Source organism: Anguilla anguilla, chromosome 4 (genome assembly GCF_013347855.1).
Source record: "Anguilla anguilla isolate fAngAng1 chromosome 4, fAngAng1.pri, whole genome shotgun sequence".
In the NCBI taxonomy this organism is placed as follows: domain Eukaryota; kingdom Metazoa; phylum Chordata; class Actinopteri; order Anguilliformes; family Anguillidae; genus Anguilla; species Anguilla anguilla.
In genome coordinates, this window is record NC_049204.1 from 1,672,361 (window position 1) to 1,699,995 (window position 27,635).

General features: G+C 47.9%; 3 protein-coding genes and 2 non-coding genes across 6 annotated transcripts; 1 reads left to right on the top strand and 4 right to left on the bottom strand.

The window, feature by feature from the left end:
- The first annotated feature begins 671 nt into the window (after positions 1-671).
- Positions 672-10,761, top strand: rfc4 (replication factor C (activator 1) 4). Of its 2 annotated transcripts, none has more exons than XM_035415751.1 (11): positions 672-916; positions 1,367-1,491; positions 3,490-3,568; positions 4,885-4,964; positions 5,442-5,561; positions 5,876-6,019; positions 6,174-6,294; positions 8,028-8,153; positions 8,951-9,031; positions 9,807-9,920; positions 10,574-10,761. In XM_035415751.1, the coding sequence occupies exons 2-11, from the start codon at positions 1,379-1,381 to the stop codon at positions 10,667-10,669; spliced, it is 1,074 nt and encodes a 357-aa protein (XP_035271642.1). In that variant the 5' UTR covers positions 672-916; positions 1,367-1,378; the 3' UTR covers positions 10,670-10,761. The 2 variants fall into 2 exon arrangements, with proteins under 2 accessions (XP_035271642.1, XP_035271643.1); XM_035415752.1 differs by having other exon boundaries at positions 1,370-1,491.
- Positions 10,762-11,666: 905 nt separating this feature from the next.
- Positions 11,667-19,723, bottom strand: eif4a2 (eukaryotic translation initiation factor 4A). Its single transcript, XM_035415748.1, has 11 exons — positions 19,573-19,723; positions 18,312-18,369; positions 18,067-18,199; positions 17,509-17,648; positions 17,070-17,238; positions 15,368-15,477; positions 14,813-14,956; positions 14,331-14,468; positions 13,927-14,016; positions 13,661-13,740; positions 11,667-12,436 (listed from the first exon to the last, which is right to left on the bottom strand). The coding sequence occupies exons 1-11, from the start codon at positions 19,599-19,601 to the stop codon at positions 12,292-12,294; spliced, it is 1,236 nt and encodes a 411-aa protein (XP_035271639.1). The 5' UTR covers positions 19,602-19,723; the 3' UTR covers positions 11,667-12,291.
- LOC118226637 lies at positions 14,571-14,753 on the bottom strand. The gene has a single exon (XR_004765067.1). It is a non-coding gene; the product is annotated as a small nucleolar RNA SNORA81 (small nucleolar RNA).
- Positions 17,935-18,009, bottom strand: LOC118226639. The gene has a single exon (XR_004765069.1). It is a non-coding gene; the product is annotated as a small nucleolar RNA SNORD2 (small nucleolar RNA).
- Positions 19,724-21,448: 1,725 nt separating the features above from the next.
- On the bottom strand, positions 21,449-26,300 carry kng1 (kininogen 1). Its single transcript, XM_035414009.1, has 7 exons — positions 25,924-26,300; positions 25,355-25,474; positions 25,173-25,257; positions 24,102-24,274; positions 22,561-22,671; positions 22,320-22,409; positions 21,449-22,062 (listed from the first exon to the last, which is right to left on the bottom strand). The coding sequence occupies exons 1-7, from the start codon at positions 26,143-26,145 to the stop codon at positions 21,673-21,675; spliced, it is 1,191 nt and encodes a 396-aa protein (XP_035269900.1). The 5' UTR covers positions 26,146-26,300; the 3' UTR covers positions 21,449-21,672.
- Positions 26,301-27,635: the final 1,335 nt, after the last annotated feature.

Below are 27,635 nucleotides of genomic sequence, written 5' to 3' on the forward strand. Positions count from 1 at the left end.
TATACGTATTTAACTGAAACAGCTGCCCTATCTATTGTTAGATTTTGCAGGCTTTGAAAACTGACCTGCAGCTTAATCGCTGTTATTTGGTGTTAGTTGCAGTTCTTCAAATGGATGCTTGTCAACGGATAAATGTGACCCTTTGGTTTTGGGTTGTGTTGTCCTCCGTGGGTTGGATGGGAAACATTTAACTAAACTCTGCTCTGACGAGATTGGGACACTTTGAACTCAGTTCAGGGCTGTACACTGTTCATATTAACGCCAGTGGATCTTTTACATGTGAAACTGCCTTTAGCAAAGGGTCAAAGACCGGATGTTGTCCCTGCTCAATTAGGAGAGCAGATTGAAGCACCTGAAAACCCTTACCAAAGCTACCTTTTGTAGCTATACTCATAAAACCTGACGTACTCCTTCGTTTTTAAACAGCCCGAACACCACCCAGGATGGTTCGATTAACAACAGCGTATAGACTGTGACACGTACAGTTTTTGTTATCATTTTGTTTGCTTTTTTGACAACAAATTCAGAGTACCAATATTTCGATTCTCCGCAGTCTGTCTTAGTTCGTCGGCCTACTGTATTATATTAAATCCTCCTCAAACATGCTAAGGTTATTCTCGTTTTATATCGCATTAGATTAGATTTGTACACTTGCCCTGTCCTTGCCTGCCCGTTTATCCGCCGGTGGCAGCAATGTGCATCTTTTTAGCATCGCTTCGCAAAAGGAGGAGAAACATTATAATCACGTGATTCTCCAGAGCCGCTTCGGAAGTGCTGGTCGTAAGCGGAAATACACATCCTGTCAAGTGCGCCTGGCGGGAATCTATTTTATGATAACCTGCATGTAAACATATCCTACTGTACGGATCTATCGTATCGTTCTATTCTATTTGAAGACTTTCATTCAAACTATTGGGTAAGAACAGCATAAAATAAACACATCGGCGATGCACTTTAATTTCTGGTTTTGCACACATAGCTATCATGGCAGCTAGTGAGCTCATTGTAACTAAATTTCTCTATCTCCGAAACTACCTAAGTTCGCTATATTTTGATTGAGTGAGCAAGCTGTTTATGAACTTATTCTCGGTACTGTTGCGAAAGCTCACGACTGGCTCGCGTGAATTGGTAGTGATGTAGAAGCTTAACAAATTGCATTTTGAGGATTTTATCGTAAAGCTAGCTAAACTAGTCATTCCATAGCACTTCGCAACGACCCATTCAGTAACAAAGTGTAGCGATTGTGTCCAAAGGATGTAACTAGTAGTGAGCACTTAACTAGCCGATCACGGAGTCATACCGAGCTAACTGTCAAACTCTTCTAACACAAACTTAGTAAAAAGTTAACTGTTGCGTGTTTTGACAGCAGAAGAGGATCATGCAGGCATTTCTGAAAGGCGCGGCCACTCAGAGCATTAAGCCGCAGAAAGATAAATCTGCCGGGACAAGCGGGGAGAAGAAGCCGAAGCCGGTGCCGTGGGTGGAGAAATAGTAAGTAAATACTTGTGTATCTGCTGAATATAGATATGCATCAGTTATACAACGGATGGGTCCAATATTTCCCTATAGGTATATATTCACCACTAAACAGTGCCAATTATTTAATTAGATTTTGCAGAAACGTTCATTGCCCAAAATACGTAAAATATAGATGACATGATTTTGTACACTATACTTGGCCCATAGATATGCAGATGTGGATGTATTTGTGAAAATGTTGCTTTTACATCAACCTCAGCGCAGTTTAGTATCCATGGCTACAAAAGCCAGGATTTTCAGACGCCAGAGGTAGATTTGTCATTTGGAGACACGCAAGGAGTTTCTTTAAAACTGAATAACAGTTTACTGTCCAAATAAGGAAAACATACCCACACGCACATAGGCATAGATTTTGGGGGGGGCGCAGGGGATACGTCCCCCTCAATATTTAGAACGTGCATTTGTCCTCCTGAATTTTGTGTTTTCCTTTACATAGATAAAGACATTTCCACTATAAATTGATGCAGAAAAGGGACCCCCAGACCCCTCGCTTAATGTGTCCCCCCCAATGTTCAAACGAAACCTACACTACTGCACACACACACAACACAATCAGATGATAAGTAGCAATAAGCTGACTGGTGTTGTAAGTGCAACCAAAAAACAATTGGGCAGAAAAATACATCCGGTCCGAGAGGAGAGGGACCACGCCCCCTTTGGGCTCCTATTGGTCAGGACGTCCCCCGCGAGCGGGAGAACCAGACAGGACAGAGATAGCAGCAGCGGGACGCGACTGAAGGCAGCGGTTCGATCTTGAGTTCGAGCTTGGGTTCGGTAGTGATGTCACTTCCTGATTCTTTAGTGGACGCTTGTTGACGTTATTTCATCTCCACCGGTGAAGCAAAAAGGTTTAACTTTTAAAAAAAATATTTAGATTAGAATAATTACAGAACTAAACAAGCACAACCAACCAAAAACACAGAAAGAACCCTAATCTACACATAGTAGAGAACATTCTAATAAACTCTTTCCTAAATGTTGATGGAATCCAGATATTCCGGTATAAAATATGGCTTTTTGGCCATAGAATATTTCCCATAAAGTACATCGTAAACTGCAGATCTTATTTCAGTATACTGTGAGTGGGGATTACTCATCATGCAGTAATTTGCACCAGGGTACTCTCTCCATGCTCTGTCCTGTCTCTGTGGAATGGGGTCTGAACAGGGCTGTGTCCCTGTTTCCATGGAGACTGCAGTTAATGACACTTCCTGTGTAGATAACTGTAATTGTTCAGTGGGGGAATTGGCTTTACATTTAAAGAGATCTGCAAGTGGCACGGGCCAGATTGCACTTAAACACACTCCATTTGCTGATAACTGAACATAAAGATTAAAAAAACATTTTCACCAATATTCAGGACAAAATTCTCCCGTGATGTGATTCTTTTTTTTTTTTTTTTTGGCAATCATCATGTTTTTCAGAAATAATGTTTGTCAGTTTATTGAGTTTCTGTAACACACCTATGAATGGATGTAGTGATATGACTTGTGACGTGAATCTGACACCAGGGCTGTTTTCTATATTGGCCTTTTAGAACTCTGAATCCTTTATATCCGTTCTTGATGTCTGAAGAAAAACATGCTGATATTGTTTGGTAACATCAGCACGCTGAGGTTGTTTGGTTAATTTGCTGGTAAGGGGATATATATTTTAAGAGTTTGATAAAATAATTCATGAAAACATAATGAATGCTTATGTTTGTGTAAAATGTTTGTGATTTGGGCAATAATGTGTATGTTTGCATTAATTACTTGGTCAAATTTTTTAAAAATATATATCATCTTACCAGCAAATTAAGTCACATAATCCTACATCTGCTATAAACCTGTTGTATTGGTTTACAGTGTATGTATGTATGTATGTATGTATGTTTGTATGTGTGTGTGTGTGTGTGTGTGTGTGTGTTTATGCATGTGTGTGTTTAATATATTTCCAATTTCTTCTCAGCCGACCAAAATGCGTAGACGAAGTTGCTTTCCAAGAAGAGGTGGTTGCAGTCCTTAAGAAGTCTCTAGAGGGCGCCGATGTGAGTGTTTTTACTGGAAGTACAGTGCTGCGTATGGAATGTTCAGGAAGTACCGCGGCTGCGCTTCGAAAGGTTGACAGGAAGCGTCTCATTTCTAAAGGGAACATTCCAATGCGCGGCATAATTTTCATCATCTTTTGAAGACTTTTTGAACGAGTCGGGTGAAATCTGAGAAATGTACTGCAGGTGTGAAAATGTTTTCCCTTTACATTTTTTCATATTAAGTATTCGTGAAACAGCACAGACCTATAAGCAACTGTACACTGTTCAGATCAGTTTTTGAAGAAACACCCATGCTGTCATTAAACACGCCAGCAAGCGTCTGTCATTTAAAAATGTCGCACCCCGATGTGAAGTGTTGCAGTTTGGTGAACGGTACAGCTTTAGCCTGCACTGTTTTGTTACCTGCGGTCTCGGAGAATATTTAAATGTAGACGCTTTTGGATCCTGCTTAGGTTTCTGTGGCACTATAAATATCCCGGGACCTGTTCGGCTTCAGCTGAGTCCCGCTCCGTACGGCTGGTGTAACCGAACCTCGTAACCCGAGCCGCGGGCGCTACGATGGCATTTACGTGCCCTCTGTTCTGAGCACGCCCAGAGCAGTCATCCAGCAGAGACGCCTCGCAAGAAACTCCCGCATCTCCGCACATTTTCCCTTTTACTGACGCTGAACATATGCGTCAAACTGCACTCGTCTTTAAAAAAAGAAAAGAGAAAAAATGTGTATAGTGAATGCATTTAGACAAGTTTGTAATGTGATTTTTGACGCGAGGCTGCAACGGTTTTAAAGTTGAGTTGTTTGTGTTAATGTATATGATGCGCTTACCTTCAATCCAAATTTTGCACAGTTTAAAACAAGGTGGAGAACCGTCTTTGTAACACAAAGGCCTGTCCTAATGTTGACACTCCATTGCAGTTAATCATTCACCCAGTCAGTCTTTGTTTTTGTAGAGCACCAATTGCAAACAAGTGGTCACACAGAACTTCATTCGGCCTGGGGGACTTGGGGCTCTATTTTTTCACATGTGCTCCAAATTTGAAAAATTTTGGTGCGTGCTAATGTATCCCAATTCGTAGCCGTGCCCTTAAATCATTTTTTTAGTTAACGCACACAGGTCCATGGCTCCTGCTGAAATGTGTTGAAGATTAGCAGATGGTGGTCATTTGTCCTGCCCGCATGCTAACACTGTTCCCTTCCTGTTGTATTCTGGCCTGCAGTAGAATGAACACTGTGATAGCAGTTAGAGGAGTAGTGTGGTTGTTGAAAGAGGAGTCCGAACGCTGAGGACGTGTTTCTGTTCTGGTATCGATTTCAGCTGCCCAACCTGCTGTTCTATGGACCTCCAGGGACAGGCAAGACCTCCACCATCCTGGCTGCCGCTCGCGAGCTTTACGGGTGAGAGCAGGAGGAGGACTAACAGCAGCAGCAGCAGCAGCAGCAGTAGTAGTAGCACTACCAGTAGTAGTAGCTGCAGCAGTAGTAGTTGCAGTAGTAGTAGCAGTAGCAGCAGCAGCAGCAGTAGTAGTAGCAGTAGTAGTATCAGTAGCAGTAGTAGTAGTAGTAGTAGTAGTAGTAGTAGTAGCAGTAGCAGTAGCACTAGCAGTAGTAGTAGCTGCAGCAGTAGTAGTTGCAGTAGCAGTAGTAGTATCAGTAGCAGTAGCAGTAGCAGCAGTAGTAGTAGCAGCAGCAGTAGCAACAGTAGTAGTATCAGTTGCAGTAGTCGTCCCTGACTCAAGGCCCCAGTGTGCTCCACATTCCTCCTGTTTGTACAAAAAGAGTCGAATCGTCCCCAGCCCCAGCTCCCACACCCCCCCACCCCCACCCCCACACACACACATATATATGAACCCGCTGTCCTCTCTGTGTCCGCAGCCCAGAGCTGTACCGGCAGAGAGTCCTGGAGCTGAACGCCTCAGACGAGCGAGGGATCCAGGTGGTCAGGGAGAAGGTGAAGAGATTCGCCCAGCTGACGGTGGCGGGGAGACGCACAGAGTGAGTGCTCACCTGGGCTCCGCTCACCTGCGAGTGGGGTTTCCTGTACACCTGTCCCCACACACACCTGTACATTTATACCTGTGTCCCACACACCTGTACATTTACACCTGTGTCCCATGCACACCTGTACATTTACACCTGTGCCCCATGCACACCTGTACATTTACACTCAGGCACTGTCATTACTTTCATCAGATAAAGTTGCAGTGAATTGAAATGTACGTTCATGATTAAGTTTTTAAATTTGCACATGATACCTGTTGTCCTGCAGTTTTGGGGTCCCTTGTGTAACGTGTGTTTCTCTTGGTCAGTGGGAAGCCCTGCCCCCCGTTTAAGATCATCATCCTGGACGAGGCGGACTCCATGACGGGCGCGGCGCAGGCTGCTCTCCGGCGCACCATGGAGAAGGAGTCGCGAACCACGCGCTTCTGCCTCATCTGCAACTACGTCAGCCGGTGGGTGGAGGACCGCGCAGCATCTCCTCGCCATGCCCTGCTGCCCCACCCCCATGCCACGCCCTGTCCCGCTTTGGCACCTGATCCCACCCCGCCCCGCCCCTCTGCCCCAGCCCGCCAGACGTGCGCTAACACCGCCTCTCCCTCCCTCCAGGATCATCGAGCCCCTCACGTCCCGCTGCTCCAAGTTCCGCTTCAAGCCGCTGGACGACCGGATCCAGGGCGAGCGTCTGCGGGAGATCTGCGAGAAGGAGCAGCTCCAGTGCAGCGAGGAGGTGGGAGCCAGGTGTCCTCCTCGGTCGTAGATCGTTTCGTCCTCGGGATAACCATGTCAGGGCTGCGCGGCGGTGCGGTGGGAAGATCCCGGGTTCGAATCCCAGCTTGGGCCTTTCTGTGGGGTCTGCATGTTCTCCCCGATGGCTGGGCTGATTGGAGAGTCTAAATTGCCCGTGGGTATGAGTGTGTGAGTGAACGGTGTGTGTACCCTGCGATGGACTGGCGACTGGTACAGGGGTTATTCCTGCCTCTCGCCCAATGAATGCTGGGATTGGCTCCAGCAACTCCCGTAACCCTGACTAGGAATGAACTGGTTAGATGATGTATGGATGGGTAACTGTTTTATAACTGCTCATATGTTTAAAACTGGCCTGATCATATGCGTGTAGTTAAGCGTGTGGTTTAGTTTGTAAGCGGTTTGTGGTTTAGTTTGTAAGCGGTTTGTGGTTTAGTTTGTAAGCGGTTTGTGGTTTAGTTTGTAAGCGGTTTGTAGTTTAGTTTGTAAGCGGTTTGTAGATTAGTTTGTAAGCGGTTTGTGGTTTAGTTTGTAAGCGGTTTGTAGATTAGTTTGTAAGCGGTTTGTGGTTTAGTTTGTAAGCGGTTTGTGGTTTAGTTTGTAAGCGGTTTGTAGTTTAGTTTGTAAGCGGTTTGTGGTTTAGTTTGTAAGCGGTTTGTAGTTTAGTTTGTAAGCGGTTTGTGGTTTAGTTTGTAAGCGGTTTGTGGTTTAGTTTGTAAGCGGTTTGTAGTTTAGTTTGTAAGCGGTTTGTGGTTTAGTTTGTAAGCGGTTTGTGGTTTAGTTTGTAAGCGGTTTGTAGTTTAGTTTGTAAGCGGTTTGTGGTTTAGTTTGTAAGCGGTTTGTAGTTTAGTTTGTAAGCGGTTTGTGGTTTAGTTTGTAAGCGGTTTGTAGTTTTGTTTGTAAGCGGTTTGTGGTTTAGTTTGTAAGCGGTTTGTGGTTTAGTTTGTAAGCGGTTTGTAGTTTAGTTTGTAAGCGGTTTGTGGTTTAGTTTGTAAGCGGTTTGTAGTGTGGTTTGTGTGTGTGCCTGTAGTTTAGTTTGTAAGCAGTTTGTGGTTTAGTTTGTAAGCGGTTTGTGGTTTAGTTTGTAAGCGGTTTGTAGTTTAGTTTGTAAGCGGTTTGTGGTTTAGTTTGTAAGCGGTTTGTAGTGTGGTTTGTGTGTGTGCCTGTAGTTTAGTTTGTAAGCAGTTTGTAGTTTTGTTTGTAAGCGGTTTGTGGTTTAGTTTGTAAGCGGTTTGTAGTGTGGTTTGTGTGTGTGCCTGTAGTTTAGTTTGTAAGCGGTTTGTAGATTAGTTTGTAAGCGGTGTGTAGTTTAGTTTGTAAGCGGTTTGTGGTTTAGTTTGTAAGCGGTTTGTAGTTTAGTTTGTAAGCGGTTTGTGGTTTAGTTTGTGAGCGGTTTGTGGTTTAGTTTGTAAGCGGTTTGTGGTTTAGTTTGTGAGCGGTTTGTAGTTTAGTTTGTAAGCGGTTTGTGGTTTAGTTTGTAAGCGGTTTGTAGTTTAGTTTGTGAGCGATTTGTGTGTGTGCGTGTAGTTAAGCGTGTAGTTTAGTTTGTAAGCGGTTTGTGGTTTTGTTTGTAAGCGGTCTGTAGTTTTGTTTGTGAGCGGTTTGTAGTTTAGTTTGTAAGCGGTTTGTAGTTTTGTTTGTGAGCGGTTTGTGGTTTAGTTTGTGAGCGGTTTGTAGTTTAGTTTGTAAGCGGTTTGTCCGCTCGTCTCTCCGCAGGCCATCGCTGCTCTGGTGAAGGTGTCGGAGGGGGACCTGCGGAAGGCCATCACGTTTTTGCAGAGCGCGGCTCGACTCGACGCTGAGAAGCAGGTCACCGAGAGCCTGGTCATCGAGATCGCCGGGGTACGTACAGCACGCGCTGCTGAGGAATGATTCCCAGTTAGCCGGGGTACGTACAGCACGCGCTGCTGAGGAACGAGTCCCAGTTAGCCGGGGTACGTACAGCACGCGCTGCTGAGGAATGATTCCCAGTTAGCCGGGGTACGTACAGTACGCACTGCTGAGGAACGAGTCCCAGTTAGCCGCGGTACGTACAGCACGCGCTGCTGAGGAACGATTCCCAGTTAGCCGCGGTACGTACAGCACGCACTGCTGGGGAATGATTCCCAGTTAGCCGCGGTACGTACCGTATGCACTGCTGAGGAACGAGTCCCAGTTAGCCGCGGTACGTACAGCACGCGCTGCTGAGGAACGAGTCCCAGTTAGCCGGGGTACGTACAGCACGCGCTGCTGAGGAACGATTCCCAGTTAGCCGCGGTACGTACAGCACGCGCTGCTGAGGAACGATTCCCAGTTAGCCGGGGTACGTACAGCACGCACTGCTGAGGAACGATTCCCAGTTAGCCGCGGTACGTACAGCACGCGCTGCTGAGGAACGATTCCCAGTTAGCCGGGGTACATACAGCACGCACTGCTGAGGAATGATTCCCAGTTAGCCGCGGTACGTACAGCACGCGCTGCTGAGGAATGATTCCCAGTTAGCCGCGGTACGTACAGCACGCGCTGCTGAGGAACGATTCCCAGTGGAAACGTTAGATGCGTTTGTGGCTTCAGTTAAATGCGCTTAAATGAGGTATTTGTATATTTCATTTGTTTGACGAGTATATTATTTACATTCATTTGTTCTATCTGATTTCTAGGTTGTGCCCACAAAGCTAATTGACAACCTGCTACAAATTTGTTACAACAGCACCTTTGATAAACTCGAAATCGCTGTCAAGGTACGTACTGAGACCCGGAGTCCACAGGTCGTCATCAGTCCTGGAGTACACGTGGTTTGGCTCTTACTATCAGACTTCACTCGGATGAATAAGGAAGTGTGCGTCTCTGTTCTGCTTTACCTCAGTCATGTGACCGGCACTCTTATCCACCGCCATCAATACAGCTCACTTACACAGCCTATTTAAACAGCTGGGTGCTTTACTGAAGCAACTCAAGTTAAGCAAACGTATTTAAATAGCTGGAAATTTTAATGAGACGGTTCAGGTTAAGCAAGTATGTTTGTATACAGCCGGATATGTACTGAAGCGATTCAGGTTGAGGACCATTGTTGGAGGTCAAGGTGGCAGTGCCCAACTGGGAATGAAGCCTGCAGCCTCTGGAATGGGGATGAGGAATGCTGGGATTGGGGATGAGGGATTCTGGGATGAGGGATTCTGGGATGGGGATAAGGAATGGTAGGATGGGGATAAGGGATGCTGGGATGGGGATGAGGGATGCTGGGAAGGGGATGAGGGATGCTGGGATGGGGATGAGGGAATGCTGGGATGGGGATGAGGGATGCTGGGATGGAGTTAAGGGATGCTGGGATGGGGATGAGGGATGCTGGGATGGGGATGAGGGATGCTGGGATGGGATGAGGGATGCTGGGATGGGGATGAGGGATGCTGGGAAGGGGATGAGGGATGCTGGGATGGGGATGAGGGATGCTGGGATGGGGATGAGGGATGCTGGGTACTCTGACCTAACGGCGCCGCACGCCGCCGTGTTCCGCAGAGCATGATCGACGAGGGCTACGCCGCCACGCAGGTCATCGGCCAGCTGCACGACGCCGTCATCGAGGAGAGCCTCAGCGACCGCCACAAATCGGCCATCGTGGAGAAGATGGCGGTGGGTGCTGCTTCAGTCTGCCTCGCCGCGGGTTTAGCACAAGGGCTGTAATTAGACTCCTCACCCCCCCCCCCCCCCATCTCACTAACATTCTCACACCCCCACCCCATCTCACACCCCGTCCCCCATCACACTCGACCCCCCCGTTAAAGGCCCCAGGGCCTCCCTGCGTCTCCGTGCTGTGAGATGTCTCCATATTTCATCGGAATTCTCCTTTGGCTCATAAGGAATGTCACCCTCTCTCACCTGGAGATCTGATACATGTGCTTTTAACTGCTTTTGAGCGGGTGTGTGACTGAGCAGGTGTGCTCTTGAGCAGGTGTGCTTTTGAGTGGGTGTGATTGAGCAGGTGTGTGATTTTGAGCATGTGTGTTGGTGCAGGTGTGTGATTGAACAGGTGTGCTTTTGAGCATGTGTGCTTTTGTGCAGGTGTGTGATTGAGCAGGTGTCTGATTGAGCAGGTGTCTGATAGAGCAGGTGTGCTTTTGAGCGGGTGTGTGATAGTGCAGGTGTGCTTTTGAGCGGGTGTGTGATAAGGGTCTGCAGGTGTATGCAGGTGTGTGATAAGGGTCTGCAGGTGTGTGATCAGGGTCTGCAGGTGTACCTGTGCATCCCAGAGCAGACCCGTTACCTGTTTTGCGTTTCCTCCGCAGGAGGTGGATAAGTGTTTGGCGGACGGTGCAGACGAGTACCTGCAGCTGATGAGCCTGTGTTCTGTCATCATGCAGCAGGCAGCCCAGAGCACCTGAGCACCTGTCCTACCTGAGCACCACACCGCCTCACACCCCCCCCCCCCCCCCATCATCATTTTGTACCTCATTAAAATACTGCCCATGTTAAATTGGTCTCCTGTGTTCCTTGTAGCTTAACTTTTAGATCGTAAAAGGCACTCAAATCGCCAATTTAATCAATGTTTTATTCCTACTGAGGCAGTTTCACACACCCAGATTAAGCCTCGGTCTGAAACAGAGGTAGAGGACTTTGGTAAGTCATAACACATCAAGGGCTTTGTGTTCTTCACAGCTGGAAGAAGAATATTCACCAATAAAGCCCAATATGCCATGGCCTATACATAGCACCTCTTAAAACAAAAAAATAGAATAAAACATTCTAGGACAAACTCCATTGGAAACAGCTGTTTTTAGTCGGGAGAAGGCGTAATCTGGGGCAGCGAAACGGCCTCGTTGCTATAAGCAGAAGAGAATGAGGCGCGAGAAGTGTCGACAGGGCAACCTGTAGGCTTCCGTTTTAATGCCTTCATTCCGGCATGCGCATGCGTCTTTAGCAAGCAGTCACTGTACGCGAAGCAAACTGGTTGTAACGTAACGGACACTAATCGCAGCATTTTTTAAAACTCGAGGATTCGCGAGGCAAATCAACCACAAAATCACCGTCAAATACATGCTTCTTTGATCTAAACAATATGCCACTCCCATTAAAGCGAACACGCGCAAGGCAATTTTCACGAAACCAGACATTTAATGTTTAAATGCGTGGTTACATAGTCAACAATGTCATTGATGTAGATAAAACTGCATCGAGTGGAAAGTCCACGTCAAGCAACAGCGAGCTATTTTTAACAATCGGCACAAACACAGCTGTATAGTGGTGCAGGCAAATTAATGGAAGTGGCACCGACTTCAAGATACAAGTACTGTCACTTAAGTTAATTTATGGCCACAATTCACCAGTCATTTCTGCGACTAGGTGTTTCAATGGATCCGAGTCAGTAAATAAAAACGCGAGAAACCATACATTTCCTCTTTATTCTTTAAACAAGGGTCAAATACAATTCATATTAGAAGGTAAAGTTTTAATTTAAATCATTGCCCACATTTAAAGAGGAAGTGTTAATTTTGGGTGGCCTCATTGGAAAAAAAGCATGATTAAACAGATTTAAATACATTTCACAAAATAAAACTAAAAAGAAAAAAGTGCTTTGAAAATTTGGTAGGTCACTGCACCTGACCCAAGTTTTACAATAACTAAATGTTAGTTTCACATAATTAGCAGACTTTATACAGCACTTATATCTTTTAGTCCATAAGTAAATTACTAAACGATAGAGAACATCTAACACACACACCTTTATTGAACTAGGAAAAAAATACCTACTGAAGAATATGTGTAAAGACCCCGTGTCTTCGAGTCCCATCCCAGCAGTCTAACTGTTAGAGGACGCAGTCTACAACCGTCCTCAAAAAGAGCTCACGACCAAAAGTCGACAGACTTAGCAAATATCTGAATTTTTTTCATCCACTTTCAGCATCGAGACGAGATTCAATATTTTTTTTTCTCCAATAAAATAAGCACAATGCACGCGTTTATTCAACAACAGCGAGCACCGCATAAAATGGATCTCATCTCGGGGTCAAATCAGGTCGGCCACGTTCATGGGCATCTCCTCCACAGTAGTATTGTAAAACGTCTCGATGTCCCGAAGAATCCTCTTGTCTTCTTCAGTCACAAAGTTAATAGCAACTCCCTTCCTGCCGAAACGGCCACCGCGACCGATCCTGCGCGGAGAGAGAAGGGGGGGGGGGAGGGAAGTGGAGCAGGTAAGTCCCCTCAGGTGACCCACACCAGGTGTGCACCTCAGGCACTGGAGAGCCAGAGGCCCACTGCTTCTACCCCAGGTAGGGAGTTTTAACCACACAATGAACTGCTTTAACTGATCAATAAACTACCGCCTGAATAAAAACGAACGCCTGAAGACCCCGGGTTAGACCCCAGCAAACCCCACGGCTCCCCTAACCCTAACCCTAACCCCACGGCTCCCCTAACCCTAACCCTAACCCCCCGGCTCCCCTAACCCTAACCCTAACCCCACGGCTCCCCTAACCCTAACCCCCCGGCTCCCCTAACCCTAACTCTAACCCCCACGGCTCCCCTAACCCTAACCCTAACCCCACGGCTCCCCTAACCCTAACCCCACGGCTCCCCTAACCCTAACCCTAACCCCACGGCTCCCCTAACCCTAACCCTAACCCTAACCCCACGGCTCCCCTAACTCTAACCCTAACCCTAACCCTAACCCCACGGCTCCCCTAACTCTAACCCTAACCCCACGGCTCCCCTAACCCTAACCCTAACCCCACGGCTCCCCTAACCCTAACCCCACGGCTCCCCTAACCCTAACCCCACGGCTCCCCTAACCCTAAACCTAACCCCACGGCTCCCCTAACCCTAACCCCCCGGCTCCCCTAACCCTAACCCTAACCCCACGGCTCCCCTAACCCTAACCCCCCGGCTCCCCTAACCCTAACCCTAACCCCACGGCTCCCCTAACCCTAACCCCACGGCTCCTCTAACCCTAACCCCCCGGCTCCCCTAACCCTAACCCTAACCCCACGGCTCCCCTAACCCTAACCCCACGGCTCCCCTAACCCTAACCCTAACCCCACGGCTCCCCTAACCCTAACTCTAACCCCCACGGCTCCCCTAACCCTAATCCTAACCCCACGGCTCCCCTAACCCTAACCCCACGGCTCCCCTAACCCTAACCCCACGGCTCCCCTAACCCTAACCCCACGGCTCCCCTAACCCTAACCCTAACCCCACGGCTCCCCTAACCCTAACCCCACGGCTCCCCTAACCCTAACCCCACGGCTCCCCTAACCCTAACCCTAACCCCACGGCTCCCCTAACCCTAACCCTAACCCCACGGCTCCCCTAACTCTAACCCCACGGCTCCCCAGGACCAGGGTGGCACGGTGGCACAGGGGCGCCTGCAGCCTCACCTGTGGATGTAGTTCTCCCGATTCGTCGGCAGATCATAGTTAATGACGAGAGACACCTGCTGCACATCGATGCCTCGAGCCTGGAACACAAGCACACCCGTCAGCATCCGCGGGACGGGTTTAAATCCCGAGCGGGCACCCAAATTCACAGAGTGTGGTTTAAGCAGTAACAGGCGGCTCGGTGCGGCTGTATCGGCCCCCGGGCGGATCCCATCAGCCAATCGCTCCTCAGCGCTGGAGCCCCGCCCTCCCCCCGTCTAACTCACCAGCAGATCGGTGGTGATCAGCACACGGCTGGATCCCGACCGAAACTCTCGCATGATCACGTCCCGCTCCTTCTGGTCCATGTCCCCGTGCTGCAGAAGGGTCAGGCGTTAGGAGCAGCACGGCCTGCCTCAACTCCGTAGTACCACACCAGAGTTAAATAACGGTGTGGCTCTTCCCACACATTAACACTGGAGATTACTGAACACCGTTCAGCAGTATACTTCAACCAATATCCAAAGCAAAATTCTGCAATCTGACAGCAGTACATTTCAGGAAGTAAAACATTTTGCGGAACATTCCCAGCAGCTGGGATATTTACATTTTTTATTTTTTTTTAATACAGTTTATAGTAATGAGAAATAATCTCCCTAATTGCCGGGTATTCTGGGAAATGGAGTCTTACCAGGGCAGAGACGGTGAAGTCCCTCGCATGCATCTTCTCCGTCAGCCAATCAACCTTTCTTCTTGTGTTCAAGAAAATGACGGCCTGGGTGATGGTCAGGGTCTCGTACAGATCACACAGAGTGTCCAGCTTCCATTCCTGTGACAGAGGAACAAGCGTCAGCTCTCATACTCAACACACACCACACACTCTCACACACGCACGCACACACACACACCAGAACGGCCGCTGCTGAAGGACAGCTGTGACACAGCCACCCTGGGACAGCACACACCGGACATTCGGAAAGAGGTCTGTCCCCGTCCCGTGGAGGGTGCCGTGCGGTTACTCTCCTCCTCGAGTGTACTTCAGCTAGCATCATCACAGGACCCCAGCCAAGGGCTTAGAGCTCGCGACTTCAGCAGAGTGCTTTAGCAAGAAGGGTGTGTGTGTGTGAGAAAGCCCACCGTCGCTACGCTAATCGCAGATTCCGCGCAGCTCACCTCTCGCTCTACATTGATGTAGAACTGCTTGATACCCTCCAGGGTAAGCTCCTCCTTCTTCACGAGGATGCGAATCGGATCTCGCATGAACTTTTTGGTCACCTCCAACACATCGGCCGGCATCGTAGCCGAGAGCAACACGACCTGCGAGGGAGACAGAGAGAGGGAGGGGTGACCTGCAGGAGACGTTTCCAGGACAACAAGCGCAGGAGTTTTCAAGAAAGGTGTCTGGGTCCATTCTCCCAGTGCCCAGCTGGCATGATTGCCCAGAGATTTTCAAAATTAATTTTCGTTTTGTATGGGAGAAAGGAGTCATACAAGCATTGCTGCAGTCAGGTATGACTTTAGAAAATGGCAATCCATTCCACTAAAAAAATAAATAAAAATAAAAGGAAAAAAAAGAAAAGAAAAAAAGTCCAATGGCCCAGTAAAGTGCTGTAATGTAACATGGAGAAGGGCACATACTCATGCTCTAGCTACTCGTTTGGGCCTTAGCGGTTCATTACGTTTAACAGTTGCCATGAACAGACTACACAGAACTATACAAACACTCACTTGGATGTTTGTGCTTAACTTTTGGAAAATTTCATAGATTTGATCCTTGAATCCTCGACTCAACATTTCATCAGCTTCGTCCAAGACAAACATCTTGATCCACTTAGGAGCTGTGAAGACGGGGAGACCAGTGTGAGACCACGGGGTCTTACCAAACACCGTTCCAAAAAAAAGGGCGCACATCACCATAGCGATCACAAGAACAGAGGGAATCTCCATCACACTTCCATCTATTGAAGAGGACAGCCAGGGCTCACTCTCAAACTCAAAAGTTTGCTTTTCCATGACTTTTCAAATGATATCAAAGATAGATGTGTGATCTTCAATTTGATACAGTAAATCAGGGAAACTTACGCGGTGGACCTACATATTGAGGAAGATAACTGAAATATATTTTGTCTACAGAAGGCACGCACCTCACTGTCCATTGGTGAACAGAATTTTGTCAGTGAAATACATGTGCAAAGCTGCTCTCCAGCAGACTACATTATGACCAGCAGCAGACTGGTATTGCAAGATCTGCTACCAACTTTGCAAAGAAAGTGGAGTGCATTTGCATTAAACAGAAGCTCTTATCTAGAGCAGCCTATATTACACTGAACAGTGCTAGGCAAGGCATCAGTCAACTGTACTAGTACTCAATACATGAGCAAACAAAATGAAGTCTGAGACGGCTACAGGTACAAGAGCTAAATGGGTAGCTGTAGTTGTATCAAGATGAAAACAGGCTATGGACCGCACTTTTACTTTTAACATACCTGGATATTCTCTTTTTAAATCATCACAGGTACGGCTAGTAAACTTACGCTGTATTACTTTTACAAGCCTGTTCAGCCTGCGTGTGATTGGACAGCACGCCTGTTCAGCCTGAGCGTGATTGGACAGCACGCCTGTTCAGCCTGTGCATGACTGGACAGCACGCTTGTTCAGCCTGCATGTGATTGGACAGCACGCCTGTTCAGCCTGCATGTGATTGGACAGCACGCCTGTTCAGCCTGCATGTGATTGGACAGCACGCCTGTTCAGTCTGCGCGTGATTGGACAGCACGCCTGTTCAGCCTGCGCGTGATTGGACAGCATGCCTGTTCAGCCTGCATGTGACTGGACAGCATGCCTGTTCAGCCTGCACGTGACTGGACAGCATGCCTGTTCAGCCTGCACGTGATTGGACAGCATGCCTGTTCAGCCTGCACGTGACTGGACAGCATGCCTGTTCAGCCTGCATGTGATTGGACAGCACGCCTGTTCAGCCTGCGTGTGATTGGACAGCACACCTGTTCAGCCTGCGTGTGATTGGACAGCACACCTGTTCAGCCTACACGTGACTGGACAGCACCCCTGTTCAGCCTGCGTGTGATTGGACATCACACCCGTTTAGCTTCTATGCAATTGGACATCATTCCTCTGTGTTTAGGCTGTGTGTGATTGGACATCATGCCCGTTTAGCCTCCATGTGATTGGACACCATGCCCATTTAGCCTGTGTGTGATTGGACACCATGCCGGTTTAGCCTGCATGTGATTGGACACCATGCCGGTTTAGCCTGCGTGTGATTGGACACCATGCCTGTTTAGTCTGCGTGTGATTGGACACCATGCCCGTTTAGCCTGCGTGTGACTGGACACCATGCCGGTTTAGCCTGCGTGTGATTGGACACCATGCCTGTTTAGCCTGAGTGTGATTGGGAGGGGCGGAGACTCACACAGGTACCCCCTGTTCAGCATGTCAAACACCCGTCCTGGGGTGCCCACCACTATGTGGGGGGCCTCGGCCTGCAGCTTCTGCATCTCGTTGCGCACGTTGGTGCCCCCGATGCAGGCGTGGCAGGTCGCGCCCATGTAGTCTCCCAACGCCAGGATCACCTTCTGGATCTGCAGGAGGAGACGGACTCATTACTGCACCCGTCTATCTGATGGGACAAGGCAATTAAACGAGGGGACTCAGGTTTTTAAAAAAGGAACCACATCAATTCCACATCAATTTTGCCAATTTTGGCGAAGAACTGAAATTCACGGAGTGAATTTAAAGAGCCACAATGCTCAAGGGCTTTTCAGTTCAAAAACTGAATTCCCACACCACCCCCCCCCCCATTCCTGAACAGCATGGAAGCAGGCTCCGCCCCATTCACAGGTGAGCCGTACCTGTTGGGCCAGCTCGCGAGTGGGTGCCAGGACCAGGGCCTGAGTCTCCTTCTGCTCGATCTCCAGCTGCTGCAGGATGGAAATGGCAAACGTGGCAGTTTTACCAGTTCCTGATTGGGCCTGAGCGATGACATCATAGCCTGCAACAACAACAACGCACAGCCGTCAGCCATGCAGCAAGCGGGGCTACATGCAAAACATTTATCTGCAAATCACCTCGGATGAGAACATCTGCTGCAGAACTAAATGCAGAAACTGCCTCTCGCAAGGTGTATTCATCTGGGATCAGACCCAGCTTCCATTAGTCAGACATGAACAGTCCTTTAGGTCAAAGAGCCAAGTCTGGCAAGACACTAAGCTCCCCAAAGCGTCCATCACTGCATGACACCGCTCACAACTGCCTGCTTAATCACAAGGCTGGAGTTCGAGTGATCAGTAATAAAAAAAAAGATTTCTCCATTCCAGGTCAGTCCCGAAAGATGGTAGGGCATCATCTCACTCGAACTCCCGCCCATTTCAAAAGGAGATGATGAGGCTGCGGAAAAACAGGAGCGGTACCTTTAATGCACGGAATTATTGCTCTCTGTTGAATGGCGGATGGCTTCTCAAATCCATATGCATAAATGCCCCTCAAAAGCGTCTCCTTCAGGTTCATGTCATCGAAATTGTCCGTGATCTCATTCCAGTTGCTCTGTTAGACGGGGGAAAAAAACCAAAGCTGTCGGCAAAAGCAACTAAATAAATAAACAAATACATAAATAAGAACACGGACTTGTCGCAGGCAGTCCACTTCAGGAACGTACCTCGATGACACCGTCGGGCTCCATTCCTTCCGGGCCGCCATGGTCTCGGTCTCTAGAGCTGTCCAAACACAAGTATATCAGAACAACTGGAGAGTTATAAATCCAAATGCACCGAAACCTTCGAAGCGGACGGGAGGGCATTCAAGGATAGCTTAGCAATGAAGGCTAACGTCTAGTCTTGTCAACCGGATTTAATTCTTCATTACCAATAACCCCTGATATTAGCGCTACGGAAGCTCAAATCGCTGATCCGCTCAATGCAGAAGAGAGAATCATTAGAACCACAAAAAGGTTTTTCCAACAAGGCATTTAATACGAAATCTCTGAAAACACTACTTAAGCAAAATCTCCGATTATGAATCAAACGGCGGAGGCAGGCCGCTCCCTACGCAGTTGCGCAATGGATGCATCGCCTATTCGCCGAGTGCATATAAGGTCTGTCAAATTCTCCGTATCGACATTCAGTGCCTCCGAGACCGTGCGATTGTCCTGGCTTCATCAAACCAAGTTAACCATATAACGTTATGTAGTAAAACAGACCAATTGATATTTCGCTAATAACTGACACGTTAGCCTTTAGCTACGTTGTCCACGGAAACATAACGGATGGCTAGCTAACGTTAGCTCGATATGTTAAAACAAAGTCCGTTGACTAACGCTAACCAGATGACCGGGCGGGCCTCTAGCAAGCAAAGACCGACCAGTAAAGGTGGCATTCAGCTTCCATTTACTTGCATACATGCCGAACGTCGTTTTTATTGTACAGCGTGGGTCCGTCTGGGTCCGTCTCGGTTTCTATTCGCCGTAGGATGTCATGCACTGCAGATCTTTACGTGCCAAATTCTTTCGCTCCTGCAGTTGGGGGAGGGGGGATCGTGGCCTCCCCGGAGCAGGGTGGGAAAGCGTATGTGCCAGGCTAACGTTAGCAACCGACGGAATAACGGGCATCTAATTCGGGAAGCCATTTCCCCTTACTCAATATTCGCACACTCCGGTGAATGTATTTTAAAGCGGGCACGATTACATTTCCTGTTAAAGTCGGCCTGCTAACTGACCAACCAGAATCTCTCCTAGTTTGGTTTCTGATCCGCGGTGGCAGGCCCCGCTTCTTGCTAGCAATGCATTGCGTATAAATCATGTGATGCCCAATGAGAATATACAAAAAACTTTTAAGCATGCAAATGATATAAAGATATGCAATACTTAATACACATACTAAAACGTATATGATTCAAATTTTGTTTTAAATGAATAGCTATACCTGCTGTAATCCGCAGAACCGCTTGACATGATCCGGCTGAAGCTTCAGTGCTCAACTGAAAAGGAGGAGGAACTAAAGCGCAGATCATTTCATATAGCCGGGACTCACACTTCCGGCATGTAAAAAGTCAGAAGTATTAAATGACAAAAGCCTGCTCAGCGGTGCAGCGATAAAAAAAACATTTTGTACTCTGCATAGTGTTCCGTGGTAAGCTAAGCACGATTTACGCGTGGAATGTGTCCATTTGCAACACACTGCATTTCGAACTACATATTGTTGCGGAAGGATATTGCAGTAAAAGAAAAAGGTGTTCAGATTGCTACGGGGTTTCCCCAGAACCCCTGCGCAAGATGCCACCGGAAGGCCCTTCTCTCTAAAACGTTTATGGAGCTGCCGTTGCACTGCAAGTACGTTTCTCATTTTTATGCATTTCTTTTTAAATAGCTTTAGGAATTAATGATCATTATATTACATTCTGTATAGTACTACACATAATAAGAAAAAACATCTACAGTTACTTGCAAATTAAATTCTAAATTCTGCTGATCAAAATCTATTCTAATGTACTTACTAAATTACATTTCACAATTTAACCAATTTATGACCATTCAAAATGTTAATACCGGGATTATATATATATATATATATATATATAGAGAGAGAGAGAGAGGCACACTATATATTCAATCAAATGAAATATAAAATTGAAATCAAAAATTCAGTTTTTGCCATTAAAGTTCTAATGAATGAATGAATTGCAATTATACTGCTTATAAATTCTGCTCATGGATCTCAAAGGATTTTTACAGCTAATTCGAGATGATCTAAACCACATATGTACAGCACCCACCTGGAAGATTCACATCAGTCACACAGTGCATCAGAAACCTCCTTACATGGATCAAATGGAGAAAAAGATACAGTGGAGTTTAATTTATACATTTACAGGTGTCCCGCGTGTTATGTCTGCTCTCCTGGATCGGTGGAGAATGCCACAGAGATGGGAGGGATCTACATATGACTAGCCAATCCAAATTAGGAGACAAAGGTCCACAGAAAGATGATAAGAATAAGGTTTGCGTTTTATCAGCAAGAAAATAGTTGTGTGTTAATGTGCTTTCACAATGTTTTTAAAAAAAAAAAAAACAAGACCAGTGTTAGTTGTGTCAAGTTGTAGTTTTAGTAGTTAAATTTTTTTGTGGACAATATTATTGACAAGGCCATCAAGCAGGTGGTATGTTTTAATACGTCCATATCAGTGGGGGGTTTCACCAAGCATGATTACCGAGTTAGCTGGATAACTGCCGAGTAAAAGCCAGAACAGCTCTTTTTACTTCAGCCCATGCTCCATATTTGGGATGATTCATATTCATATTTGGGATGATACATATCTTAGGGTTGTAGCTAGGCAAGCTGTTTATCTTAGTTGACTTAGTTATTGCACTTGTGCCTACTCAACTATTGCTTGTTTTACTTGCATAGACCGCTTTGTTGCTGTTTTTGTTGTGTTAATCAGATTAACCTACAGGGTCCAAGTTAAACTACGCGGTCATTCCCTGCACTTGGAACTGTACTTCCCTCTAGGGTCTTCAACACACTTGTTCCTGGTTTTGGTTATACATTTTGTTGTACGTCGCTCTGGATAAGAGCGTCTGCCAAATGCCTGTAATGTAATGTAATGATTTTGGGTTTTACTTGGCGCAGTTATCCAGCTAAGTTTCACAAAGCAGGGCCCTGATATATCTAGCATAAAACGCCCATTTACAGCTGAATCTGTTCCCCGAGCATCTCCACCAAAGCAAGCTGCCGTAGAATATTCATATTAGCACAGTCTCTATATGTTTCTGTAGCTGACAGTGGCAACACAATACATGGCTATGTTAAGAAGTCTAGATAACATTTATTAGTTTGCATATATACACGTCTGCATCCGTAAAATATTAAAAGAGCAGTATTTTTCCCCCCTCATTGTTTAAGCCAGTAACAAAGTGTGAGACTGAAAACTTGTTAAGAGTCAAAACCTTTTTTGTCCTCCCTGTGAAGATTTTAAAAGAAATACGTAGAGAAACTGTCACAAATGAACCTTCTGGGCTACATCTATCATATCAAGTCTAAGTCGCTAAAGGCCCCATTGTCTTCTAGCGTGAGCTCTGGGGCGGGGGTGGGCTTCTTTTGGGGGGTGGGAGGAGGAGGAGGGGGGGTGAGGGGGACGAACTGCTTCCAGGGTTTGGTGGGGCAGTTGAAGGGCTTGACGGGCTCAGACGCCGGGGGGAGCTCGAGCAGGTCGGCGGGATCTGGAGTGGCTCCAGAGCCCGTGGCGGGCGACCGCGAGGTCACCTCCTGCGACTCCTCCGAGGAGTTTGGTGTTGGGGCCGGGGGGGCCAGGGTTTGGGCCGTGCTCACGGGGGGCGCCGCTGTTGCCCGCTCAGCGAAGTTGTTGAAGTGTCTGAGGGGGGACCAGCCGGGAGGTCTCCGTCTAGAAAATCCCGTCTGTGCAGATGATTAAAAAATAAAATAAAATAAAACTCACACCAGCCTCAGAGCCATGAAGAAAACTAGACTGACGCACTTTGAGAAACTTTTCTTTTGATTGTTCGTGTCTCACAGGAGATGCAAAGTGATGGCGACGCACGCATGTGACTCATAGTAACACCAAGAAAAATTGGGGGGGTGGGGACGGGGGTCATCTTCAGCGGGTCTATTTTACCGTTACAGCAATCCAGCGAAAACACGTTGGGATGCCTCACCTGGACAATACGTTCACAGTTCACGTGAGCTTCAGGTTCCTCTCTTCTCCAAGGCGCTATATAAACGGTGGAATTGCACTTGGCAAACTCCTGCACACCGGGACACATCAGACATCAGGACCGCACTCTGGCACTAAACCTCACTTGTTCATTAAAAGGTCAAAGAATACAAATTTTACTCAGGCAAACACAAGGGAATATGACATCCTCAGTAAAAAAGCAAATGGAAATGTGGTCTTACTGGTTCTGTTTCAGCTGGGTGGCACTCCTCTGTTAACTCTTTGAAGTCACTTTTTGAGCAGTTGCTTTTTTCCAGGTAGAACTGAACGTCATACCTGAATCCTGCGACTACCTGCAAGGAAGTGGAGAATCAAGTATGAGGAAGTCCATATGCGCTTTACTCTCAGGAGAGATTCCAACCATTCAAACAGTATGACAACTCAGAACTACAGCTCCCCCCCCCCCCAATCTTTAAAAACAGCCCCCCCTTTTTTACAATCCAGTGTCGCCAACTGTGTTTCCTGCACCCAATGGCAGTCTGGGACAGGTACATGTTGTTCTCGGGGGGGGGGGGGGGTGGGGGGGTGGGGGGGGGGGCTTCTCGCTCAACAATACACCAACGGAGGAAGCTTTCTGTGTGAGTTCCTTACTGACCAGCTGGGGGCGCTGGTGTACAGTGAGATAAGGCTGTCCCAATGAAACAAACCCTTCCACACACTGGAACAGAGCCTTAACAGATACCAGACCGTGGGGCCCATCCACACACTGGAACAGAGCCTTAACAGATACCAGACCGTGGGGCCCATCCACACACTGGAACAGAGCCTTAACAGATACCAGACCATGGGGCCCATCCACACACTGGAACAGAGCCTTAGCAGATACCAGACCATGGGGCCCATCCACACACTGGAACAGAGCCTTAGCAGATACCAGACCATGGGGCCCATCCACACACTGGAACAGAGCCTTAACAGATACCAGACCATGGGGCCCATCCACACACTGGAACAGAGCCTTAACAGATACCAGACCATGGGGCCCATCCACACACTGGAACAGTGCCTTAACAGATACCAGACCGTGGGGCCCATCCACACATTGGTACAGAGCCTTAACGGGAGTCCCAGCTGTGTAACTTTTAATAAATTAGTTATGCTTTTGGTGCAGCCTCCCCTATGGCACTGCGAGCGAGTGAGACTACAGGTTCATTCCAAACGCCTATGTTCACTCCATGCATCTCCTCCTCGCTCCTTAGCTCTGCCCAATGGAGGAAGAGATGCGAGGATATGATACAATAACAAAGGAATCGAGCCAACATGCATTAAGCAAATGGAACGTCCATGTTCAGTCAACATCAACATCAATTACAGATGTGGCTGATGGGCAGAGGGGCGATCCACGGGTGGATCGTATATACGCCACAAAGGATGCACTCGTGTGTCCTCACTGAAGCATCCTCCTGAAGCCTCCTCCCTCCTCTCTCCTCCAAGGCGCCTTTATATGGATTGGAATGTCCTAAAAGATGGCGGACCTCGATCGATATCCGGGTCACGCGAGGACCGAGGACACGAGGACGGATAAAATGAGCGATTGGAATCAGCCCTGGATGCATGTGTACCTGTGGGACCCCAACTGGCCACCAGGGGTCGCTGGTGTGCGATGCGACGCTGTTTCCGAGCCAACTGAAACCCACCCACACGTGGTTAAAGTGGGAATGAAGCAGAACCTGTACCGGTACCCAGCTCGGCTCGCGGTGTGAGGTCCAAACGCACGACCCACCTGCCGTGTGGCGGACACCATTTCGCGCAGCAGGAAGTGGTGGCTGGAGCCGCCCTCCGCGTTGAACTTGGACAGGGAGGACAACACGGGCTCCCTCAGGTCCTCGCTCTCCAGGTCGATCCTCTGGGGACAGCCCAGACACTGCGCCCGCTCTGGAACCACCATGGGCTCCACTGCGAAAAAAAACAACGTCTACAACTTCTGCGTCTGCCGGGACACGCGTTTCTAATCCCGCTGCAGCGATGGCGCTCCCGCAACAAACGTAAACCAGCAGACCTGCGTCACACAGCCCTGCGGAAGGCTTCCCACAGACAGCCCTGCGGAAGGCTTCCCACAGACAGCCCTGCGGAAGGCTTCCCACAGACAGCCCTGCGGAAGGCTTCCCACAGACAGCCCTGCGGAAGGCTTCCCACAGACAGCCCTGCAGATTAACATTCAACGAACGTGAAATGTTTTTTATTGTGAATCTTTCCGTTTTTTCCCCAGAACTAAGGACCATTTTGTTAAAATGAGTGACCTAAAAGGGGTCATGAGTATCCGTCTTTTCCAGGTTTGTGGAGTTATGAAGTTCTGTTTCTGAATTCAATCTGGGATTTTGTGAATTTAGTTAACACAGCTTAAGCTGCTATTGTGTCAACAGCCGATGGACCTAGACAGCAACACTAAGAGAGAGATAATTAAAGTACAGAAACAAAAATCCAGAAGGTACGACAATAACCCTGTAGACAGACACCTGTTTCTGATGAACGTTTGGTGTGGAACTCAACCCTGTTCCAGTTACAGTGTAAATAATTTTTTTACATCTTTTATTTGAGTTCACTGACTTCGCGAGTCACTCAGTCTGACAGCGTCTGCCAAGTGTCAACAGCGCAATGTGAACTCTCAACGGCACAGCCTCCTCACATTCAAACTGCGATTCATCAGGGGCATCTCAGACGCATTTAGAACAACGGTTCATCTCTGCCCCCCAGGGATGGGGAGCTGGGTATTTATGAGCAGGCATGCAAACATGCGTGACAATGCAGATAATGCGATAATAATGCCCTAAATCAATGCGATGTTGCGTGTTACCTGAGGGTTTGCACTCGACTGAAACCACGGCTAGGCTTTCTTCAGCGTTGTTCCTGTACACCACTGCTGTGCACGGGCTGGGAGCCTGGGGGACAGGGACAGTGTGCACACATTCATTACGTTTCACACGTCTGAGCGACAGGGTTATCAGACCCCCCCCACGAGCCAGGAAGCGCACTCACCACCGCATCGGGCTGAGGCAGGTAGTCACAGTCTCGCCACTCTTTGTCTCCCCCTACTGGACAGTCAGACTCTCGCACGAGGAACGTCAGGCGGAACACAGTGGTGGACTCGTTCACATCCTGAAAAAAGGAGATTACACTGCTCTGTGTTCTGTGTTTGCACAGCTGGGTTCATGACCCAGGGGTTGCAGGTATCACTCATGCGGAGGCACTGCTTTTGTGTCCCCAAACAAGGTGCTCAACCTGAACAGTTTCAGCAAATATCCAGCTGTAGAAATGGATTGTGTGTGAAAAGACCAAGCTGTGTCTGTTTCTGTAGACAAGAATGTCTGCTAAATTATTAAATATAATGCTTTCAGCGAATGTTCAGCTGTATATATAAATGCTACGTAAAAAAGACTAAGTTGTCTCAGTTTATAGAACAGAACGTCTGCTAAATTATCAAATGCAACAATATGAATTCTTGACGGTTATTAAAAATGTGAAGACATGAGACAGAACTAGCAAATGCGACATTTTTTGGAGAGCCGTGGAGGAGGCGGTGTGTGGGTTAGCGGGGCGGCACCCACCTTCGAGGCTCCCACGGTCTGGTAGAGCGCAAGCTGGTTCCCCTGCTGCAGCTTGGCATTGTGGGCCACGAGCGCCAGGTCCACGCCGGCCTCCACGTCCTTGTTGTCGCAGAACGCTCTGCTGGACCCTTTCGCTGGCCCCAGCGCTAGCCCCTGCGCTCGCCCCTGCGGCCACAGCAGCAGGCCGACGGCGCCGAAGAGCAGAAAGCAGATCCCCCGCATGCTGAGCGTCCGCACGGTCCCAGAATCCCGCAGCTGGTCAGACGAGCAGCACAGCACACCCCCGTTCTCCACAGAGGTCCCGTGTCCACTAATGATTGACTGGCGTTATATAGCGCCCCTCCGGCCGGCGGCTCCTCCCCCAGCCCGCGATAGGCCTGCTGAGACAGAGAGGCAGTCAGGATGAGTGCATACGACTCTGAGCGCATTAAAATCAATATCTCACATTCACCAGCCACTCCTCAAGGAGTCTCCCACAGGTCCACCCACACGAGCGTCCTCCACACACAGCCACATCCTAAATCTGTATTTCACCGCCCGAGACCCCCGTTTCTCTCCGTCTCACCCCCCCCATTTCTCTCTGTCTTGCCCACAGTCTCCTCCCTCTACTGTTAAACAAGGACACACACCCCCATAACGGAAATCCCTTCACAATATGGTGGAAGAAAAAAAAAAAAAAACCAGTGATGATCATTAGAAAACAAATCATTTACAGCCAATGTGCTTGTTTGTGCTCTCAAATGGGGCATCACAAAATAATGAAAAAATGACACAGGCCACTTACTGCATTGATAACTGAGTTAATTAGGTTAATAAAACCAATAAAAACTGACCGGTGATCTCTGAGAAATGAGTACTGAATGAATGAAGACATGCCCAGTGCATAAATTATTGGAAAGAAAGCATCTGCGACGTTTTCGATGCATTCACAGTGAACAGTGCGCAGGAGACGACACCGTAATAAAAACATCTGCAGGACCGCTGATATGAATCAGCTTCGTCATTATGAATTATAACCCGCAGAGAAATGAATCAGCAACACACTGATCCACAGGCTGCTCCTGCGCTGATTCAGAGCTGCAGGCTGTGATCGGGGAGGGCGAGCCAGTTCCACAAACGACACAGCGAGGCCACAGAATGCTACAGTCGCAACGAACGGAGACTTTGGATGAGCAAACATCCCCCCCCCCCACAGCCCCCCACCACCCCCTCATCAAACGCTTTCCAAACTGCAAAGTTGCATTAATCACGCTGACAAAACTGTGTGTTTAAATAGATACTGTGTTCCTCTACCTTTGACCCAGCTTGCTATGCCCAGCCATCCTACACAGCAACATTGTCAAATACTTTCCTGGAATTTGTGCCGAGCTCCCACACAGCCTGACTGGGGTTCAAGAGCAGGCCAGCGAAAGCAGAACCGCACAAAGTCATGTGTCCTAAAGATCCATTATCACACAGCAACACAAAGTCATGTGTCCTAAAGATCCATTATCACACAGCAACACAAAGTCATGTGTCCTAGAGATCCATTATCACACAGCAACACAAAGTCATGTGTCCTAGAGATCCATTATCACACAGCAACACAAAGTCATGTGTCCTAAAGATCCATTATCACACAGCAACACAAAGTCATGTGTCCTAAAGATCCATTATCGCACAGCAACACAAAGTCATGTGTCCTAAAGATCCATTATCACACAGCAACACAA

Bases quoted from the DNA above. Each gene is read 5' to 3' on its own strand.
- eif4a2 (XM_035415748.1), bottom strand. From the start codon at position 19,601: ATGTCAAGCGGTTCTGCGGATTACAGCAG. The intron at 14,469-14,812 runs GTGAGCTGCGCG...CCTCTGTCACAG, and splicing joins ACATCAATGTAGAGCGAGAG to GAATGGAAGCTGGACACTCT. The intron at 13,741-13,926 runs GTGAGTTAGACG...CTTGTGTTCCAG, and splicing joins TGATCACCACCGATCTGCTG to GCTCGAGGCATCGATGTGCA.
- rfc4 (XM_035415751.1), top strand. From the start codon at position 1,379: ATGCAGGCATTTCTGAAAGGCGCGGCCACTCAGAGCATTAAGCCGCAG. The intron at 6,295-8,027 runs GTGGGAGCCAGG...GTCTCTCCGCAG, and splicing joins AGCTCCAGTGCAGCGAGGAG to GCCATCGCTGCTCTGGTGAA. The intron at 9,032-9,806 runs GTACGTACTGAG...CGTGTTCCGCAG, and splicing joins AACTCGAAATCGCTGTCAAG to AGCATGATCGACGAGGGCTA.
- kng1 (XM_035414009.1), bottom strand. From the start codon at position 26,145: ATGCGGGGGATCTGCTTTCTGCTCTTCGGCGCCGTCGGCCTGCTGCTG. The intron at 24,275-25,172 runs GTAACACGCAAC...TTTTTTTCGCAG, and splicing joins AGTCGAGTGCAAACCCTCAG to TGGAGCCCATGGTGGTTCCA. The intron at 22,672-24,101 runs GTGGGTCGTGCG...ACTTCCTTGCAG, and splicing joins TGGTGTCCGCCACACGGCAG to GTAGTCGCAGGATTCAGGTA.